General features: G+C 52.3%; 1 protein-coding gene and 1 long non-coding RNA gene across 2 annotated transcripts; one reads left to right on the top strand and one right to left on the bottom strand.

The window, feature by feature from the left end:
* Positions 1-1,427: 1,427 nt before the first annotated feature.
* On the bottom strand, positions 1,428-20,996 carry LOC132337945 (uncharacterized). The gene is made up of 5 exons (XM_059867003.1): positions 20,903-20,996; positions 18,944-19,091; positions 16,970-17,057; positions 16,413-16,523; positions 1,428-5,353 (listed from the first exon to the last, which is right to left on the bottom strand). The coding sequence occupies exons 1-5, from the start codon at positions 20,994-20,996 to the stop codon at positions 5,135-5,137; spliced, it is 660 nt and encodes a 219-aa protein (XP_059722986.1). The 3' UTR covers positions 1,428-5,134.
* On the top strand, positions 7,176-9,312 carry LOC132338121 (uncharacterized). Its single transcript, XR_009489381.1, has 3 exons — positions 7,176-7,377; positions 8,028-8,190; positions 9,204-9,312. It is a non-coding gene; the product is annotated as an uncharacterized LOC132338121 (long non-coding RNA).
* Positions 20,997-21,573: the final 577 nt, after the last annotated feature.

Here is a 21,573-nt window from a genome sequence, read left to right as displayed (position 1 = left end):
AGTCCAAGAGCTGTATTTTAGTTTTATACATATGAATGGATGCATAAATTTCTACACAGCCATAAAATGGCCCAGCAGGAAGTTTTCTGTTCTGACTGTGGCACTGATCAGACATTCAGCACTGGAGAAAGGGACCACAAAACTCAGTGCTGACCCTGCCAGCCACAGGAAAATTAAAAAGGAGCTGGGATGGATGTGTTTTCCTGTTGGAGTGGGCAGCTTCCACCTGGGCAAGGTGTTCCTGATGCCACACTGGCTGTTGGTGTGACTTTTCAGCTCCTATGGACCACGTTCAGGTGGGCATTGGTGGCAGTCTGTGGGCAAATATTTTAAAAACTGCCATGCAGGAGGAGAATCCAGATTCTTTTCCCCGTCCTGGGAAGTAAACACAGCCCTGGGGGAGATGCCAGGATCCAGAAATGCAGGATAAACCTGTGTGCAGACTGAGCACTCTGCTCCCACCAGCCTGGGTGATATCCCGGCCCTGAGGAGAATTTTGTCTCTCCTCGATATCCCTGAGAAGCAGCCCAGAGAAACCCTGGAGTTCTCAGCAGAATTCTGCCAGGTCCTCTCCCACAGCCCAACAAACCCTTCCCAGTCATGACCACCTTTGGCTGCTGCTGCTGCAGGTGCATTCAGACCCTCCATCCTCCCTCTGTGCCCCACCCCTCAATTTAGCCCCAAATCTGTGGCTAAATTGTTCCAAAGGGCCTTTACCCAGAGGCTGAGGCTCCATCCTTGTGCAGCTTTGCTGGTAAGAAATATCCCGGGGCTTTTTCATTCTCAGTGCTAAAAAATTGCCATCAATAAATGGTTTATTGATCAGCTGTGTCTGATGGGGAGCCTCCTGAGGAAGTGCAGAGTGTTCAGCTGGATTCACACCCTGGTGCAGTGACTCCCTGCCTCTGGAACCAGCCCTGAGTGCCAGCCCCAGGAGAAGTGGGCTGGGGAGGAGGAGGAGGAGGAGGAGGAGGAACTCCCCTTTTCTTTCCCAAATAGCTGCTGGCCCCAGGAGTGGCTGTTTGTGACTGGATCTGTCCCACCCACGTGCAGGGGGAGGCTGGGAGGAGGATTCTCAAGCAAAGTGAAGTGGGACTGACATCTCTTGAGCAGCCAGGGCAGGGAGGAGCAGCAGCCATCGCCCTGGAGGTCACTGAACTCTGCTCCTCTGCTTACCTTTGGTCCTGGGTGCCCTGTGCTGCAGGCAGGGAGGGATGCAGCAGGAAAAGTGGGTTATTCCTGCCCTGAGGAGCCTCTGGAATGGGCAGGAACTCCTGGGAGAAGCAGGAGTGCCTGTGGGTGCATTTTGGGGGGTGCAATGCAAGGGGTGGGGCATGTGGAGGACAACTCAGCAAGAAGGCAGCCCTGGGAGCAAGGCAGACATCAAACACCCCACACAGCCCCCACAGGCAGGACAGAAGCTGCTGTAACTCTTCAGCTCACTTTTATTTAAGTTCTGTGATCAGTCTTTTCCATCTGCAAGAGCTCTGGTGTCAGTGCCACCAACACATGGAACAGAACCCGTGACATTTCACCCTGGTAACAGGAAGAACAGCTCCATCCTAGAGGTCTTTCCAACCTAAATGACTCCCTATCCTACGACACCAGTTCCTCCCAGCCCACTGGATCCCACTCCACCAGTTTCCAGCTGGACTTGTCCAGTGATCCACGCCCAGCAGCGCTGCTGGGTGGCTCAGTCTCCAGAGCAGGGAATCTCCTAAAGTCAATTGGCACCGTGCCAGCAGGAGAACACCTCCCCCTGGCCCTGATCCAGCACCTGCAAGCTCCCCCCGGGTGTGGGCAGCCTTATCCTGGAGCAAAGTGAGGATTTAGCCCAGGGAAGTTTGGGAAGAGCCATTGGGCAAACACTGGGTGACAGCAGGGAGAGGGAGGGAGGAACAAGAGCCCTGAATCAGAACATTCCCAAGCACAGGTTTGTAGAACCAAAGCACTGGACTCACTATTTCTTACTTCAGGGCTGTCCTTCAGGGTTCCCCCTTTTCCCTAGGGCTCAGAGGAATTTGGTGGCGTGTGGTGAGTCCCTCTTGCCATTTTTTGAGATCAAACCAGCTCTTCAGGAGAGGCAGAGAGAACCAAGGCATTCCTAGACTAAACACCTGTGCTGGCATAAGTCAAGCTACTGCTTTGAACTGAGGCTTCTCCTGCCTTTTACCTTTTCAGGGAGGATTGAAATCCTTTTGCTTTGCTGCAAGCCCACTAAAACCCTTTGTGGCAGGCTTCTGTGGGCAGCTGAGATTCAAAGCTGCACAAGGCAAGCAGAGTTTTTCTGTAATGCTGCAGTTTGTATCCCTGCCTTCCCCTTGCTCATCAAAGCACCTTTGTCCCCGACATGGGCAGCAGAGAAAACCACCTGCAACGTGTTCTCAGCCTCCTCTGGCAAGCAATCATTTTGTCTGGCTTCTTTCCTCTTGTATCTGAAGACCTGAACATATTCCACTTCTCATTTAAATTCCTGGATCTGTCTGAAACCACATCAGGTGAAGGCTCCAAATCAAACCACGGTACAGGCAGAGCTCTGCTGTTCCAGGCATGCAGGTAGGGAAGCTTGGAATGGGGTTTTGCTTGCTTTGTCCTCATGGTCAGTGGGGCTGGGTTGATTCCAGGACATCAGAGACCCGTGGGGCTTCCAGCACCTCCTCACCTTTCCAAAGAGAGGGAGCAAAGGCAGATTTGGCAGATTCAGCGTGGTGGCTGTGCCTTTGGTTCAGAGCACACCCAGTTTCCAGCTCCATGGTAACCCAAGGTGTGTTGGGGAGAATACCAGAGAGAAAAATGCATTTTCTGACAGAGACCTGGAGCACTGGAGTCCTTTGGTGTGAGGGAACAACCGGCTGCATCCTCTGGAGACTGCCAGAGGAAACGTGACTACAAATGATTCCAGGAAGGTTTGCATCAGTCAGGACTGGCAGGATGGGATTGAAAAGTTGTGTGGAGTGCTCTGTGTCCTGATGATCCTCCCCTGATCCTTTGGGAATCAGGGTGCTCCACGCACCAGCACATGGCAGAGCTGCTGCTGCCCATTCCAGCTTGGCCAAAAAATGCATCAAAAACTCCCCTTCATCCACTCCTCAGCCAGCCAGGCACCCCCAGGAGGCTCAGCTGATGCACCCACCTGTCCCTTAGTGTGAGGCCACCTCCCAGCAGGAAAAACCTCTCCAGGTGCAGCAGCTCCCCCCAAACCTTGTCCTGCTCGAGCACAGAGTGGCAGCGTGCTCTGGGCAAGGGCTGGGAAGAGCTGGGGGTGATTTTTGCCATTCTGGGGGATCCATGCACATTGTGTCATCCCCCCCAGGGCTGTGCTGCCCGACTGAGCAGGGTGTGAGCCCCTCTCCCCCGTCCAGATGTGTTTGCCAGGCTGCAGGGAGGCAGAGTGGCCCAGATGTGCAGCTGTGGGGAGGAGCAGGGACAGGCAGGACGAGGCTGGAGGTGACAGGGACACAGCAAGGGCAGAGAGCAGGCAGAGCTGCTGAGATCCAGCTCAACAAAGATTAACGGGTGCCTCAGTGCAGGAGCTGGGCTGGGACACCTGTGTGGTCACACGTCCCCTGACAGGAGCTGTCACCTGCTGGGAGTTCCATTCCTCACCTGTCCCAGCAGCACTGACAGGTTTTGGGTGCCTGGGCAGCAGGGCAAGGCTGTGGTGCCCACTCTCCCTCCCATGCCCTCAGCTCCAGCACCCTCCCGTTTTCCAGAGGGATTTTAGTGCCTGCAGAATGCCAGATGGGCAGAGCCAAGGAAATTCCCTGAGCCAAAGCCAAGGAAATGCCCTCTGGCCACAAAGATTTATCCCCTCGTCCAGAACCATCCCAGCCTCACCTCTTCCATGCCATGGGTGAAACAGATGGGAGTTATCCCTGAAACCAAGCTCTGAGGCAGGATGTTCATTCCTCATCCTCCTCTTCCTCTTCTTTCCTTTTATATACATTGAAGTGTATATCGATATTTATATATTTTTTTCTCTAGTACAAGTGAACACAAATGTGATGTGGAGATAAATTCCCTTCTCTAAAACACTTTGTGGTCACAGGAATGTACACGTTTGGATTTACACACCCACACACATTCCAATATCAAAAAAAGGTGTAGTCCCAAAACTAAGATGCTTTTATAAAAGTTAAAAGACCAAATTCCTCTATTGGCTTTTATCCTTCATTAAGAGCTAGGAGATTACCTGAAATCCTGATTTATTCTTCATATTCTGCCTGAGTTAATTTTAAAATTCCAATCAACAGATGTGAGGAAGAGAAGGGGGAAAAGTTCGTGGGGGGCCACGTTAGGCTTTGAAAGGAAAATTAGAGAGAATGTTTTCCTTTATAATTATTTTCTCCTTTGGGTTTCAGGTTATCAGACCTGTTATTTAAAGGATGCTTTCTCCAAATGTGTTGACTCCAAAATGTGTCTCCTTTAAAAGAGTCAATCCAGGAGATTGGGAGTGGGAGCAGGAAGGGAAAAGGACAGAAACAAACCGCCTAAACCATGTCCTGATCTCTATTTTTGGGTTGGTTTTGAGCATCTTTCGTTATAAGCATCTTATGATTTGGTTCAGCAATCTTGGCTGTTCAGCTCCTCACAAACGGGGATTTGCTATCCCCACTTCCAAGGGGGAAAAGGAGCAGGAAAACAAACAAACAAACAAAAAAGAAATAAAAAGCCACAGGCTCAGCTTTGAGCACTGGCTGTGCTGTAAAACCTCACAGAAGCTGCAGCGAGGGCTGGGGATGATCCACACCCGGCTGCTCCGGCGTGAGGAGTGCAGGAATCAACACAGGGGAAAACCCACGGACACGGGGCTGGGCTGGGCACACCCCACCCACCACAGGGCAGCTGTCACCCACAGACACATGCACACACAGAGCCAGGAGGAGAAAAGAAAGATGCAGGTACTGGAGAGGACGTGGGAGAAGGCAGGGTGTTCCCTTGAGCGTTAGCAAGCCAGGCAGACACTTGGAACTAATCATGGCAATTGCACCCGGATTTAAAAACCAATCAATAAAATGAGCAATGGCAAAGGGAGGGGAGGGCTGGAAGGCCTTGGTTGTTGAGCCACAGGAGAGGTGAAAACCATGAGTTTCTTCTTTTTTTTTTTGTTTTTTTTTTTTGCAGTGTTGACACTTTAAACATACTGTTCCTTAGGACAGATGTAAGGAGCCCGGGAGCCAGGAGGTGGGCAGCAGAAGGAGATGTCGGAATGGTGAGGATAAAGATCTTGTGGGAGGTCTGACAAGGGGGCATAGACATGAGGGATCTTCTCCAGATATCGATCTTCATGTGAGTAACAGCGGGTCAGGTAATCACTCGCATTCGATATCTCTGAGTGACACTTTCCAAAGTTCTGCAAGTAGAGACAAAAGTCAACGGGTGAAAACTCCGGGATGCACGGCCAGAAAACACACACAGCCCTTCAGCTCCTTGCTGAGACACACAGAGAGCAAGCAGGATGGAATGTTAACCAGTTTACAGAGCTTGCTGCTTCAGGAAAATGGAAACCCAGGTGGTAAATCCTCACGCTGCAAAGTTTTTGTCTTGCTGCCTGAAATACCCAGATTGTTGATGAATATGTATGGGTTGGGCATGGCTTGTCCCTTGTCTGTAAATACTCTGCTCTCTGGACTAAACAATCAGCCAGCCAGAGGAAGGGCAGTTTATTCCTGTGCTTCCTAACCTGAGTTTTGCAAAAGCAGTGCTTGAAGGCATCATTAATCCAAGCCAGGCCTGTGCTCTTCCATTTAAAGGGCACCTGTGTCCTACCCGGGGCTTGGGATGCAGAATAAGCTCCCTGTGCCTGTTGTTAGCATGGGAGACAGGAGTGCTGGGCTCTGCCTGTGTGAGCAGCTCCCCAGGAAGCCTCGGGCTGGGTTCTGTGAGTCAAATCAACTACAGAGAACATAAAACCACTTCCAAACCCGAGGCTGCTCTGTGGGCCCCGTGCTTTTCCCTCTGTGTGTGGATGCTTTGCCCTGCTGGGCTTGAGGGAGCATCTCTCCCACATCCCAGGGCTGCGGCTCCCCAGAGGGTGGCAGCAGATGGGAAGGATTCCTCCCTGCTCCCAGACCCTTTCCTGCTTTGGAAACCCTGCAGGATGACCCAAGCAGGATGGACACTTGTTTTTTAAAACCAACCTGGGCTCAGGGGCGCTCACCAGGAGATAATTTCTTCTCCAAGAGGGAGCAAACAGCACTGGAAAAGGTTTTGATGCTTGTGGTTTGAAGCAAGCAACTTGCCCTTGAGTCCTTCCTTGTTCCCTTTCAGATTCCCAGGAACAGTTTTGTGGAAAGGACAGGGTTGGCCCTCAGGAGAAAACGCCTGAAGGAACAGAACAACCCACTCCAGCTCCTGGATGAATATTTCACCAGGACTCTTTAAAAATCCCAAATCCTATAGAAAACAAGGTGGTGACAATAATTTATTGATGGCTCAGACCGCTGGGAGAGGCACAAAGGCAATTTTGGGAACAGTCTGGCTGAGCCCAGTGAGGGAAAGTTTGCCTGAGCCCCAGGAAAACAGCAGCAGTGCTGAGGTCCAACCTCATTTTCATTTCCCTTCCACTGGCAAAACTGTTTATCCTACAGACTGAGCTTTTAAAAGTCAGCAGTGGAGTTCTGTGCTGGCATCCTACATTTGGGTGGGCCTTTCCCACAGTTTTTGTCCATTTTAGCCTTTTAATTGCCAAGTGAAAATGTGGATAAGTGCAGCATTAGAGCTCTTTAAGCAGAGGAGCCCAAGCCAGGGGCTATGAAAAAGCCTCACTAACTCAACCTTAAATAAATGTTTGCTGTTCTTCTGGCAGCCCCAGCTGATAAAAAGAGGTTAAAAGGGGCTCACAGACTGGGAAAATGGGACGTGTAAAGTCCTCTCCCTGTACAATCTACTCTTAAGAATTGTCACACTCAACAGAACCCCTTTCCACACCTGGAAGGGGGAAAAAAAATCTTTATTTAGCCATGCTCTCCTCCTGCTTTAATCTTCTGGGTTAAGCTAGCCTGAAAGGGAAGCTGTCTTAATTACAGAAATTTAGTAAGACAAAGCAGGCAAGGGAGTTCCTTGTAATTTGTCATCAATTAAGTGGGAGGGGAAGTTTCTGTGCTTTCTGAGAAAAGCAGAGGATTTGCTAGAGCTGTGTGCAGGTCTGGTGGACAGAAAGGTCTCCTAGGAGAGATCCTCAGTTAACACAAGTGGAAGCTCAGCTGGGTGTGATCAGGTGGCAGCAAAAGGGGGTGAGACACTCTTACGGGCTGGCTGTGACAATACCTGGGGTCAGCCAAGCATTTCTCTTCCTCCTTTTCTCCCAGTTAGTGTGGCTGTGAGACATTGCCAAAGACACCCAGTGCAGTCTTGTCAGCACTTCTGTTTGCACAGGTGAGTGCAAACAAATCCTTCTTTTCTTGCTGGCCCCTCTTTTGTGCTCGCTCCTCACAGGTGGGGTCAGGGCAGGGCAGCTGGAGAATGTCAGGGCCAAAGGAAGAGAATTCCCTGCCTCCTTTTACCTCTCCTCAGCACCTGAGCCAGGAGTTGCTTTGCTCCTGCTTTGTTCCCTGAGCTCGTTTATGGAGTGGCAAAAGGGAGGAGAACAAAACCAGCCTGGTGTTTTCTAACACATCTCACAGCCAGTGCCCTTTGACTTCCTTCCCCAGTCCCACTGTGACTTTTCCCCAATCTAATTTATCTTTAACGAAGTTTGAAATTAAATTAGGGATAATGAACTAATTAAATTGAACTGGCACACGATTCTACCACCTTCCCCCACCTGACTTCTCCCACTTGCCTTTGTCTCCAGCATGACTCCATGCAATTCTTCATTATCTGGGTTACATCCTCCCCTCTCAGTTTTATTTCCAAGAGCCTGATTAAAGGGGATGTCAGCAATCTATCCATTTCAGACAGCCTGGCAGATTACCTTTAAACAGGCTTTATTTGATTGAATTAGGGAGCTTTCATTTCTGCCATGACTTTAACTCAACCCTTCTCCATCCCTCCACACCCAATTCCATCTTTTCTTCTATTTGCAGAACATCTCTTCGGGTAGCAGGAGGTGTGAGGCAGCTGACCATGTCCTGTACTTTTAATCATCTTGGAGTAATGAGTTCCTACTGGTCTGAAAGTGAAAAACTCCTTCTCAGTGACCTGAGGGTTTCTCTGCTATGGTTTTTGGGGAATCTGAAGATTTTACAGGTGAGAGTTGGACAGGTAATGGTTTTCTCTGCTTGGCCAAGCTAATGGCAAACACATTTTTGCATTTATGGAATGTGTTCACCTGTGCTTTCCTGGCTGGAGAAAAGCCCCTGCTGCTCAAAACTCCTGAAATTTTGGGCTGCCACTACCCTGACCCCCCCTCATCTGCTGGTTTGGAAGTTTGGGCTGCAGCACAGGCTGATGGCCAGGAAGGAGCAGCTCTGTTGAGTGACAGCATCACAAAGCTGCTGTCACACTGAGGACCAGCCAGGGCAGAGGCTGAGGGTGTTGAGGCCCAGAAAATACACTGGGAACCAAAAAAAGGATTATTTCCTGCTGGTGTTGGGAGCCTCACATCCTCTCCTCCCCTGGGTCTGAGCTCCCTGCTCGGGGTATTTGGGGTATTTTTCCACTTCCAAGTGTGGCCATGATTTTAGGGATCTCGGGGCAGGTTCCTGCTCTGTTTGGTGCTTTATCAGGGAGGGAGCTCTTGGATAATCCCTGTCCTGAGGAAAGAATGAGCACTGATGTGGCAGGGATGAGCAGGAACCTGAACTTGGGCTCCTGTGAGGACAGAACTGAGGGCAAGTGGGACAGAGGGACTCGCCCCTGGGTTCAGGAAATAAAAAGATTGAGCTGAAATTCCCCAAATGCAGAGCAAGGACCTGTGGTGAGGGATGCATTCAGACACATGCAAGTATTAATTATGCAGAAAACTTGCTCAGAACGCTGCATTCCTTCTCACAGCATGCTTTTCTTTTCCCCTGCTGCCTCTGGTACCTACCTGGTCCATGTTCCTACAGCACCTCACACCACCAATCATCCCAAACATTTCCCTCCTGGCTGTTTCTCTCCCAAATCCTCCTCTCCACCCTTCTGGAGTCAAGGCAGGGCTGATATCCTCATTTAAAAATGGGAAGCTAATAAGGAGCCACCTCTTTGCTTTATTTCCCCTGCAATTAGGAAATGGGAGTCTGAACCCTGGCCACTGATTTGTTGTGTTTTGATTCCAGGTCTGATGGTTTCCAGCTTTTCCTGCTGCAACAGGGACAAGAAATTCCCAAGCAAAACGGAGAGCTGGAGTGTGGGGAGGTGAAGGGGGGAGGAAATAATTAAAAAAGCATAAAAAAAATCAAATTGCCCTGATCTGTGGTGTGTCTTAGCAGGGAGATTACACCTTCAAAGCACCATATGACTGGCTTTATTTTTACTTGAGAGAGACTGGGAGGATTTCCAAATTTGGATTTGGAGGATTACTGTCCTTTTGCTGACAATAAAATTCCCCACCCTGGGGAGGACGAGGCGAGACCTCCCAAGATGGATTAGGGAGCTCTTGCCTTGTTTGGAGCAGTGGGAGCAGCCCAAGAATCTGTTGGGAACGGGAGGTGAAGACACGAGGGAGAGTGGCTGGTTTCAACCACCCCTTCCTCAGGGCTGGAATTCTCATCCCAGAGAGGATGCAGGAGGCTGGAAGTGCCTGGGAGGGCAGTGACAAACAGATCCCCACAAGGAAACAGAGGGAAGGGAAAACCAAACCCATCCAAAACTTACTGTCCACTCTCGCTCGTTACGTCTACGAAGACCTTGATCCTCATTCTGGGAGCAGGAGTGGGTGAGACACCACAAGAGAGAGAGGTTATGGATCTGCTCCATGCAGACACTCACCTAGGAGGGCTTTTGCTACACCAGGGGAGCTACAGGGCTGCTTCCAGCACGGGAACACCAGGGAGCACAGGGACAGAGCAAACTGGAGCAGCCCCTGCACGCCTCGCACCCAGGAGTGGGGGCTGCACCCTCACCCACGGAGCTCCTCAGCTCAGGGGGACACTGAACAGGATTGTCCAGGGGGGTTTATAAAAATGCCATTTTCCTCCTGCTTATCCTCCTTCCCTTCCTTCCTTCCCAATGATCCTTTGTCTTCTCCAAGCCATTCCTTTCTGGCCCCAAGCTGCCCCTTCTCTGGAGCCCCCTCTGATCTACCTGGGCTGACCAGGGGGGATTCAAGGACCTCCAAAGCACCTCTGTTTGCTGGCTGCCTTTTCTCCTCTCCCTTCCCTTCCTTTAAACCCACAGATCCTTCCTGCTGCTGGAAAGGCAGCGAAACAAAGGGGAAGGAGCAAGGCAGGGCCTGGAGTCACCACAACCCCAGGAGCGAGAGACAGCTGGAGCCATGGACAGGGGCACCAGTGGCATTTCCTTGGCCAAAAACTCTTGGAATCATCCAGAAAAGGTGGGAAAGGAGATATCTCTCCCTTTCAGGGACCTGGTGGCTTTAATAGCTGAGAAAAAGCTGTGATGATGGGGGAAAGGATCGTGGGAAGAGCTGAAGTCATCCCAATTTTAGTGGTTTTTCCACTAAAAAATCATCGTTCAGAGGGTTACTGGAGATGGTACAGAACAAGCAACTGAGTCCAAATCACTCCCTGCCACAGGACCTGAGCCTCTGCCAACAGGCTCAGGTCCTTGAATAAGTTTGGTGACACTCGAAAATGTCCGGAGAGCAGGACTCAGTCTTTGCCTGGTTTTGAGAAGGAGAACACCAAGGAAAATAATCTCTCCCTCTCTCCCAGGCATCCAAACTTGCCACCAGCACCTGCCTCATGCCACGCCAGCCCTGTCACTGTCACATGCACAGTCCCTGTCTGCCTGTCTCTTATCCACGGAGTCTTTCAGCTGGGGGAACCTTTAGGTGTTCCCATATTCTGTCACATCCTCTCCCACCTTGTTCTTTCACACATGCACATCTGCTCCATCTTCTCTAGAGTTACTTCCACATGCACACAAGCCTTTCTTCTTTAAATTTTCCTTTCAGTCATTCCCTTGTCCTGGGAACAAGGAGGGAAAAGCCCTCTCAGCATCTCTGACTTCTGATTCCTCACGGGCACTGCAGAAATTCCCTCAACCAGAGCAGGAACTTCAAACCCACCTGCAGCAGGGGGGCCAACCCCTGCTCTGCCACCAAGCCATGAACCCTCCCCCTGTCCCACATGCCTGGCTGCAGGAAGCAAAGGGAAACACAGCAAAAAGAGCATGCAGAGAGGCAAGGCAAGGCAAAAGCATTCTGGGCAGCACCCCCAAAAAAAAACCAAAACCGGGGCAGCAGAGAGACAGAGAGAGAGCAGGCAGGGAGGGACAGACAGACAGAACGCTGCAGAGGGAGGGAGGAATGCAGGGAGGGGGGACTTGGAGGGTGCAGTGAGGAAGGCAGAGTGTTGTGGTGAGTACCTTGAGGCCAGAATCTGAGGGGAAAGGGCCTAGAGTGACATGCGCTAGCGAAGGTTGGGCTGGATGGTTGCATACTCGACTAGGTCTCCTCCTGCATGGATGGAGCTCCGAGGGCTGGGTGACACAGCCAGAGCCGACGTGTCCAGCTCTGCATACTGGACATCACAGTCCTTGTTGCCAGGGTTCTGGAGAGAAGAGAGCAGCAAGGCGGTGGGGGGACACGAGGGAGGAGTGGGGGGCAGGTGGGGAGTGAGGGCAGAGGGGCCGTGCAGATGGTGAGGGGTGAGACAGGACACGGAGGGAGTGAAGGGGGAAGAAAGAAGAAAAAGGGTGAGGAGGGAGGGGAGGAGTAAGAAAACAGGGGAGGAGTAAGAAAAAACAGTTAAAAAGAAGGAGGTAGGGGGGGTAATGAATAATCAGTCAGGTAAAATCCCAAATCAAAGCAAAAGTCACAAAGGTACTGCTCCCCCAAAAGCAGAGCTGAGTGAACCAGCCCTGGCTGGCAGCACTCCCAGCCACTGCCCCCTTCCCTGGGGCTGCTCCCAGCACCATCTCACTGCTCTGATCTTCCACTGAACCCCTCTGGCCCCAGCATTTTCCTTAGCTGGGGCTGGGTCAGTGAGTTCAAACCTCACAATGCACCTGAGCTGTCTGCTTTAACCCAAGAGTTTGGGATTCGCTGCAAACTCAGGTTTGGGGAACATGAATGAAAATCCTTGGTTTGAAATTTGGGGTTCTGGGGAGGAGATACCCAGAGGGCATGGCTTTCAAGCCAAAACCCCACAGGCATGGCCACAGAGGAATGTCACAAGGCTTGGCTGCACAGCTTGGCACTGCAGATTACCTCTGCAGCACCATTTTGTCACCCTAGCACGGTCTAAGAGATGCTAAAAGCATCCTCCTTTGGCATGGACATATTTATGGGTATTCCTTCACTAAGCAGGCTTATCAGCAAGGACTGCATGAATGGAACATTATCCAATTTGTCTGATCATTCCTACCCAGGCCTCTTTCATGCAGATAATAATGGGAGAAGCCTGGAAGGCAGGATAGCCCAGAGCTGGTGGCTCAGGGGGAAGAAGGATCACCAGGAGGAGCCTTGGTGCCAGCAGCCATGGTGTGAGGGGGATCCTGGCTTCCTGCCCCGTGGAGTTTCTTTAATCCTCACTTTTGGGGCTGGTTTCAGTGCCAGCATTAGCCAGGCATCTGCTGAGGCTCTCTGAGAGGAGTGAGGTGTCTCTTCCAAACAAAACAGCTTTCCAAAATGGCTGCACTGCATGGCAGTGGTGCAAAAGGTGTTTAATTTGAAAGTGTTCCTCTCCTCTCTGTTTGGAAGTGTCCTCAGCCACCTAGCAGCTGTGGCTGAGCCGTTTTTAGAAGTTCATAGCCCTGTAATGAGCTGGTTGAGTGCCTGTTGCTGGAAGGGGTTGTTCACTCCCGGATTATCTCTGCCTGCTGCGCCAGGCCTTGGCTCCCTGCTCTGCCCCTCAGCCACAGGGATGAGGGGAATGAAGGGGAACGGGGCTGCAGCAGCACTTCCAGTGCTCAGCAGAGCTGGGGGCTGGAGGAGCAGAGGGCTGGAGGTCACCTCTGTCCTGCCCTTGGTGGCCAGATGGCAGCGGCGAGTTGTTGGCGTGAAAGCTGCACATCCTGCAGAGCCTCTGCTTCGTGTCTGGGCCCACAGTTTGGGCATTTAGGAAAATTAGCAATGCCAACTCCAGTGTCAGACCTAAATCTAGGCCTTGCAGAGCTCTTTCCTCCTGAATTTTGTGTCTCAGCACCTCCCCTACTCCTGGAGGAAGCCAGACCAAGTTTTACCTCCTGGTTCCTATCCTGCCTACTTTGCCTCACTCCTCTCCTGCTTCCTTCCCACAGGAGGTGTTTTCTCCATGGATTCCCCTTCCTTTCTCCCACTCCTGCTCCTTGCTGCCTGTTTGGAGCAGAATTTATTACAATATCAATAATGTGCCTTGTATACAAGGCCCAGCACTGCCTCACGCAAGCGCTGGGTGTAAATCATCACCACCGGCACCCCGGTAATTGCCCTGCAAACCCAGAGAAATTATTTTGCTGTCTGCAGCAATGAAACTTCCCCTTCTACCTGTGCAAATGGGCCCTGCTGACACGGACACTAATCACAGCTCTGCTCCTGCACTGCCTCTGCCTCCCCCCCTCGCTGGCTCCTGCTGCCTCTCACACACGCACGGAGCATCCACCTGGCACAAAAGCACGGGCAGAGCTCACCTGCCTTCACCCACACACCTGAAACACCTGGAACACACGGATATCCTCACTGTCACCCCAAAACTGCTCAGAGAAAAGCACTGCAGGCAGCCCCCACACATCTACACCCACCCCTGCAGCCTCAGGTGTCCGCACCGCTGTCCTTGGGCATTTCAGCTCTCTGTTGGCTTTCCCACAGCCTGGAACCCTAAAAACAAACATTCATTCGTAGCTCTGCTCCCTCCTGCAGGGATCCTGAGCCCGCAGACGTGCCCCAGCCTCTCCCTGTGTCCTGGTCCCCTGCCAGCCCACGTCCACACGCACGGCCCTGCACACCCTCTTGGAGGTTCCTCCTCCACCTGCCTCTTTTATTTTCTCCTGGCACTTCTCCCATTCCCCCCTCCCTCACTCTTTGCCATCTCTAATCTCTCCCTGACTCCCATTCTAGGGCTGTGAAATCCTCAACCCCGGGCAGTGCCTTTCGTGCCGCCTCGTGATAAATCTGGTTTATCCCAAATTACGAGGTTTTGCACAATTCATTCAAAGCTGAGTGCACCCGCCCCACTTTCCTGCAGGATCTGCTCCCTTCCACTCTCATCTCCTTCACTCCCCTCCCAAGCCAAATCTGCAGATGAGGTGCAGGCAGAACAAGAATATCCTGCCTTTCTGCTGTGCCTTTCCCTCTCAAGGATGCCAGAACCACGGATACCCCGGAGCAGCCACTGCATCTGCACTTGGAGCAGGTGGGAGCAGGGCTGTGCCAAAGTGAGCCTGGCAGGGACCAGGGATGTGCTTCCCTCCTCATCCTCCAGCTGAGCCAGCCCTCAGGTGAAGGACTGGGCAGGTCTTGCTCCATCCCATGGTGGTTTTGGTAACCACTGCTGTTCCCTGGGGCTTGCCGCTCCTCAGAATCCCACTGCGACATGAAAAGGAGGCTTCTGCAGTGCTGTGAGGCTGAAAAAAGTGATGCAAGCCACTTTTTTCCCTGCAGGAAGGAAGGCAAAGCTTGTTCCTTTGCAAAGCGTGGCCGGACAGCACAACCCAGGCCTGGCCTGGCCGAGGCAGCACGTCCTGCCTGGGTGATCTGGGCAGAATCCAGCAAAACCAGCACTCCCTGGCAGCCAAGGACACCCTCCTGTCCCTTGCCAGCCCCAAACTCCATCAGCCAGCTGCCTGCCCAGAGGATGCAGCCATTTAGCAAGGAATGGGAGCAGGCTGCATCCTGCTGCTGGGGCAGAGAGCCAGAGCACGGCGCAGGTACGTGCTGGGTGAGCCTGGCACTGCTGCCAGGGGCTGCCAGGCATGCTGGCCAGGGACAGAGCTCTGCCACAGCTGTGCCAGGCCCGTGCCAAGAGCTGGAGTCCCCCAGACACCCCGTCCTTGCTGCAGAGCCAGTTCTTGGTGGGCCAAGTGAAAGGAGAGCTGCACGGGCGAGGAGCAGCCGGTGCCAGGCGTGGGACATGGAAATGCATCTTCTCCGGCCAGGACTGAGAGCAGCAAACTCTGTTGCCATGGTTACGGAGCAGCAACCCATCAGGCCCCATCTCACATCACTAACTCTGCCACTTAATTAACTGACTGCTCGTTATTTCCCGAAATGAGCTCCTCCATCCTCCTGCTTGCCTGAAATTCAGCTTTCAGATGCTTTTCAAGCAGCGGTCTCGCTCCAACGTCCTGTGTTTCATTTAAAACTCAGCAAGGAGTAGAAAGAGCTGGGGACCAGCCCCAGGACTGAGGGAGGGCTCCAGGAGGAAGTTTTCCTTTAGGGATGAAGTAAATAGGATCAGCACAGAACTGTGGCTTTTGATTTCCAGCGCCCTTGGTGTCTGCCTGGCTTCAGACTTGTGCCAGCTAAAGGTCACTGAGCCCTGTCCTTCCATTGTCTGCACATGGCAGGGTCACAGCAGGATGAACTGGGCTATAATTAGTGGTGTTCATCAAAAATTACTCCAGTCTGGGCTGATATTTCTACCCCTTTCTCCAGGCAGGGAGTTCACTCTGCTGAAGCAGTGGGCTGGGTGTGCAGGGCTCTGAACTCCTCGTGAGGGGGAGTCTGGGGGAGACCTGAAGGATTTACATTGGGCTATCCTGTCTGCCATGGATAAAAAAGCAGAGCACCCCCATGCCATGGGGTGAGGGAGGGAAAGGATGCTGTCCAAGGCTTGGGAGAGGGATGGTTTTCTGTTTTCTCATCAAAAACTCACTCCAGTCTTACTCATTTCCTGTTCCCTGCACCTTCACATCTAACATTTCCTCACTCCTTGCAAACCAGCCTTTCCCATGTGACTGCCAGCATCTCCTCCTGACCCTTCATCTCTCCCTGCTGCTGCTGCCTCACATTAACATCTCCCCATCTGAGGCTGAGCAAATCCACACTCCAGCAAAAAAAAAGAAAAAGGGTTTAAATAACTTGTTGTTGTCAAGTGAGAGTCAAACGCTGGCACGCTCTGCCCTGCAGATAATTGCTTTGTGAGGCTCTCACTGCTGCTTCCCTCAGCTGCAAACCCTAACAGGGGCTCCCTGCAGGAGCTGTGGAGTGCCAGGCTGGGGTAGGTGGGTGGCAGGTACAGAATTTGGGGTGGGCAGGGCATTTTACCCAGAAAGGCACAGCTGTGGCACCTATGGACAGCTGAATTAGGGTGAGCTGAGATCAGTGTGGAGGCTGCTTTCCTCCAGGATGGGATGATGGGGATCTTGCTTTTTTAGGGTCCTGGGTGCCAGGTGAGGCTGGGCTGAGGTGCCAGGCAGTGCCACTGTCACCCTGTGCTCCTTACCAGTTTGTCACTGTAGGGAGAGGGCTCGGGGGCTGCCATGTCATAGTAGGGAGCCTGCAGAGGGAACTTCTGGATCTCCTCCTCGTGTTTCATGTTGTCCAAGTGAACCACCTGGAGTTGGGGAGAGGAGAGGGATGAGAAGAGCAAGGGTTATCCTCTGGCACAGCATGGGGCAAGCTCTGCTTCAGGTGACACCACAACCAAACATCAACTCCTTCAGACTTCAACATCCACCAAAGGGGCAGAGCAGAATCCAAATTACAGCTTTTAATTAGTGCTTGGCTGGGAATTCTGGGGGGCAAGTCACAGAGTCATAGAGTCATAGAACAGTCTGGGTAGGAAGGGACCTTAAAGATAATTTAGTTCAAACCTCCCACTAGACCAAGTTTCTCAGAGCCCCATCCAACCTGGCTTTGAAATATCCTCAATTTCTGCCCCTCAAATTCAATCCAGGAACTTCTTTGCTCTTGCAACCCCCATTTCCCAAAATCCAGGCACTGTGGACCCTGCTTGGGATCAGTTTTCCATGCCAGAGGCAGGAATTTGCAGGTTTTTACCTGGATGTCTTCTGGAGTCAGGTGGCTTTTCATGTCCTGTTTCCTCTTTGGTGGAGGGGCAGGTTTGTGGGATGGAGGGAGGTCAATCCTGCAGGGAAAGAAGAGGCTGCTGAGTAGAGAGCAGGAGAAAAGGTTCTGCTGCTTCGATGTGCCCAAGGATTTGATTGTGTTTGTCACCAAACTGCCAATACAATCACATAGACTATCCTCAGGAACTCCCCCGTGCCCTTTGCCTCACCCCAATTAGAATTGTTAATGGAAATAAACTCCCTCCTAGCATTCTGTCCTTATTCCAGGCAAATCCCAGTGTCAGAGTGCAGATCCTGAGGGTGCAGCTGGGATACCTGCAAACCATCCCCTGGGAGGTGTTTGTGTCACGGCTGTGAGGTACCAGGGAGTGATAACTGAGGAGGTAATGCCAGCCCCAGCCTGGCATTTCTCTGGGAATGGATTCTGTCTGCAAGAAGCAGCCCTGTTTGCAGCCCTGCCACTCCTCCCCAGGAGGAATCTGAACCCTCCTCATGGACCTGCTCTGCCAGGCAGGGACATTTATCCCTGACCCTCACCGAGGATCAGCTCCTACCCCAGAGCACAGGGATTGGCAGCCACGATAATCCCAGCCTAGAGACTGTCTCTGCACATTCTGTTCACATGCACAGATGTGTCTAATCCTTTTACAAAACTTATTAAAACTCTGCTCCACTAATTAGCTGGCTGCCCCCTCTCTTCTCTCCGTGCAGACTCCACCAGATCTGATGGAGATGGGCGCCTTCCCTTGGATTCCAGCGTGGGACTGGAATGTGCTGGTGGCAGGGAGGGCAGAGCAGGTCCCCGGGGCTCTGTAAAACATTGACTTCATGGCTCTGCACAAAAGAAACGCTATTACCTTCGGGATCAGCCTCCACAATAGAGGCAGCACCTCGGCAGAGCTGGGCACGGTTGTGTTTCTATTCTCTGCTAAAGTGGCTCTTCCTTGAGCCTGGTGGAGGGCCATTGTGGGAAGTGGATTGTCAGAATGCATCTCCATCACAGGCCCGCTGCTGTTGATGCAATTTCACCTTGTGGTGCTGGTTTTTGTTGTTTGTTTGCCTCTCTGCCTCTCCTGCAGCTTCCCCTGCTCCTCTCCGTGCTATCCTCCAGTGCCCTCTCTCAAATGGGATTAAATGGAGCACAAAATGTGCCCAAGGTGGAACAACAATGAGGTGGGGGCTGGGGGAACATAAAAGCAACCTCTGGGTGCTGGGCTTTCCATGCCTCCCCTGCAAGGTGGGAAGGGAGGGAGGGGGTGAGGAGCTGGTGACAGGATAGAGCTGTTCAGCAGAACCCAGGCTGAATCCTCCTGGAGAGGTTCCTGCTGCACAGAGTGAACTCCACACCACTCCATTCCCTGCCTGGGATCTCTGCTGCCCTATGCAAAGCCCAGCTCCAAACAGGAGCCCCTGTGGTGGCCTCTGTCCCTGCTGTTGACAGAGTTTATGTCACTCACAGGTCCAAAACTGCAGTGCTGGTGGATGTGAGCCCTTCCCAGACACTTTAGGATGCATTCAGAGGTGCTCAGGTCTATCAGAAACCCCTCTCTGATGGCAGAATGTGACTCAGTCTCATTCAGGAGCCCGAAGCCATTGGGAAAGGAGGAATAGGATCCTCCTCTACCCACGGAGGGGGACAGTGGCACCGAGCCTCTGCCCCAAGGACGTGCCACAGCAATCCCAGCACCTGGTGGAGCATCCCTGAGCTCCAGCTCCCACTTCAGGCTTGTGCCAAGAGCTCAGAAACAGGAGAGAGCAGGATGGGAAGCACCAGGAAGCCCCAAGGAAGGGACGCTGATCAGAGGAACGAGACAGGAACAGCAGGAAAACATTTTCCCACCACGTTTTCCCGTTGTGCAGGTAGAGGAAGGGCAGGAGGTGCTGTGCCCTGTGCCCCATGCCCACGGCAGCTGCAGCCCGGGTGGGCAGTGCTTGTGCCACTCACAGGTCGTTGTCGGTGTCGGAGCGGCTCTTCTGCTGCCGCCTGTAGACGATGATGACGGTGACAGCCACGCCGATGATGAAGACGGCGGCGATGACGCCTCCCACGATCCCGATGATGCCTCCGGGGGCACTCTGAGGTAGTGGCTTGTCTGCAACACACAGGGAAGCACAGGGGACAGGGTTAGGACAGCAGAAATGCAGCCGGGGTGGCGCTGGCACCAGCAGGGATTCCCTGGCACAGCAGGAGCAAAGGTGAGGATGAATCCCAAAGCTTCCCTGAGTGTCCCTGTCCAGCAGCTCCATGGAGGGAGCCAGATCCTATTGAAATGCACTGCTCAGAGCTCAAGAGGAGCAGAAATTGTGGCAGGGGACAGGGTTAGAACACCAAAACTGCAGCTGGGGTGGCGCTGGCACCAGCAGGGATTCCCTGGCACAGCAGGGAGCAAAGGTGAGGATGAATCCCAAAGCTTCCCTGAGTGTCCCTGTCCAGCAGCTCCATGGAGGGAGCCAGATCCTATTGAAATGCACTGCTCAGAGCTCAAGAGGAACAGAAATTGTGGCTACAATTGTGTCTCCAAGAGTTAAACACTTCCTCACTCGGCTCTGCAATTTCATCTTCAGGTGTTTATTCCTGGATCCGCTTCCCTGCCTTTGTTCAGGCCTCAAAGGAAGAAGGGCTTAGGGAATAAAGGTGCTCCCAAGCATTCATGTGGACCTGCTGCTTGATACTGTTGAAGTATTCTGAAAGCCTTCTGCTGAGCTTTGTCCCAGCTTCCTCACTGAATTCCTTGCTGGAAGGTTCCTAAAACAAGCTAAGGAGCAATGCTCAAGAGATTGAGGTGGAGCAGAGGTTTGTGCACCCCAAATCATTCCAAAAAAAGATGTCCTGGGTGTAGGATTTCGGGGCAGGAGGGAGATAGACCCAATCTTGCATTTCATCCCCTGCTCTGTGACCCGGGCCAGCTCCTTGGTGACAAACATGGGCCTCATCCAAAGGAAACCCATCCCGAAGGGAAAGCGCTTTGAAACCTGCGATAAAAGGATTTAATTTGCTCTACCTTCCAACCTAATTAAACTTGAAAACTAGCTAATTGGTACTTTGTACTTACAACTCAGGCAGTGATGAAAGGAGGAGATAATTGGGATGGAGGAAGAAGGAGGAGGAGGAGGAGGAAAAGATATTCAGGGGAGGGGAGCAAGACAGGGATGAGGGAACAAGGGGCTTTGTAGGACTTGTCTGTCACATCTAATTTTTCTACTTCTCTTAATGCCCTGGCTACTGGCTGCTCTTAGAGACCAGATTGGGCTAATGGATCTTATTCTGCAACAATTTTGGCTTTGGGTACCAGAATCTTCCCTAAACTACCCATCCCCAAGGCCTCAGAAACAGGCCCACTTTCCATGTGCAAAGCAGTAAAACGAAATGTATGCGGCTATAAAACATCTGCACACATTCCCAAACCACACAGGATGACAAATCCAGGACTTTTCAGGGTGAAAAACCTGCTTTTTATTCCCACTTCACCTCCACGGATGCAGCACTTGCTATCCTGAACTCCCCTGTGCCAGGGGCAGTCTCAGAAGGGCTGTGCTGGATCATTTCCAAGAGAGTATTCCCAGATCTCCCCTCCCAGCCAGCCTTCCCCAGCTCTCAGATTTGCTGCTGTCATCCAGGAGGGAACTGAGGTGTGCAAACATCTCCCTGGGAGCCCCCCTGCTCTGCTCCATCCCAAATTGCACAAAGCACTCGAGCTCCCATCCCCGTGCTGGGAATTCACCCTGGGAATTGCTCTGACACCGATGCCCCATTCCCTTTCCCACAAAATCCTGCTTTTCTCCTGCCACACTTTGACATTCCATGGGTCAGCATCCCACCCTCCCCCTGCCTTCCCTGCTCCTTAATGAAGAGCTCCCAGCTGTGATTCTTTGGTGGCAGGATGCTGGAGCCATCAGAACCCACGGTGGCAGCCACTTTTCTTCTCTTCCTCCTCCAGAAGCCACAACACCTCGTAAATAATATTTGTGCCTCCAGACAGCTCTCTCACAGCTGACATCTCACCACGGAGCCCCCTCCAGGCCAGCACTCGGGATTGTGGCTGTAAAGAATGTCCCAGTCACTTTGGCTGGGGCATTCCTGTGATGAATTGGCCCCTGATGGCTCTGGGGATGGCAGGCACCGAGCAGAGAAGGAGCAGGGAACATCAGCCTCCTGCTGCTGCCGTAAATCAGGAGTGTGGGGAGGGAAAAGGGTGGAAGGAGAAAGAGGGAAAGGAAATAAATAAATAAAATGGATCTCCAGGAACTCAGGTGAGGCTGGGTGATAGCAGGAAGGGACTGAGGAGATTTAGAGGTGGGGGAAATACAGCAGAAGAGGGAAAGGTGAGTGCAGGGCAGTAAGGGGAGGAGGGGAGTGAAAGAATGGAGGAGCACAAGGAGAATTTCAGATTTTTGGGAGTTTATGAGAGTCCCTCCTCCTTCCCAGGCTCTGTGTATGAACATCCCGGGGTCAGAGCCCATCCCAGGGCTGTGTGGCCTTGCAGGGACAAGCCCTGTGACAACAACCCTGTCCTGACATGTGCAGCTCTCCTTGCTGGGGACAGGCTGAGCCCCTCCAAAGCGCTGGTCACAGCT

This window comes from Haemorhous mexicanus, chromosome 24 (assembly GCF_027477595.1).
Source record: "Haemorhous mexicanus isolate bHaeMex1 chromosome 24, bHaeMex1.pri, whole genome shotgun sequence".
NCBI lineage: Eukaryota > Metazoa > Chordata > Aves > Passeriformes > Fringillidae > Haemorhous > Haemorhous mexicanus.
Note: the sequence above shows the minus strand (reverse complement) of the source record. Positions and strands in the feature narration are given on the sequence as shown.

Excerpts from the sequence above, each read along its gene's own strand:
- LOC132337945 (XM_059867003.1), bottom strand. The coding sequence starts at position 20,996 with ATGTCAGCTGTGAGAGAGCTGTCTGGAGGCACAAATATTATTTACGAG. Across the intron at positions 19,092-20,902 it reads GAAGAAAAGTGGCTGCCACC|ACAAGCCACTACCTCAGAGT; the intron begins GTGGGTTCTGAT and ends TGTGTGTTGCAG. Across the intron at positions 5,354-16,412 it reads CTCCCTACAGTGACAAACTG|AACTTTGGAAAGTGTCACTC; the intron begins GTAAGGAGCACA and ends CTCTACTTGCAG.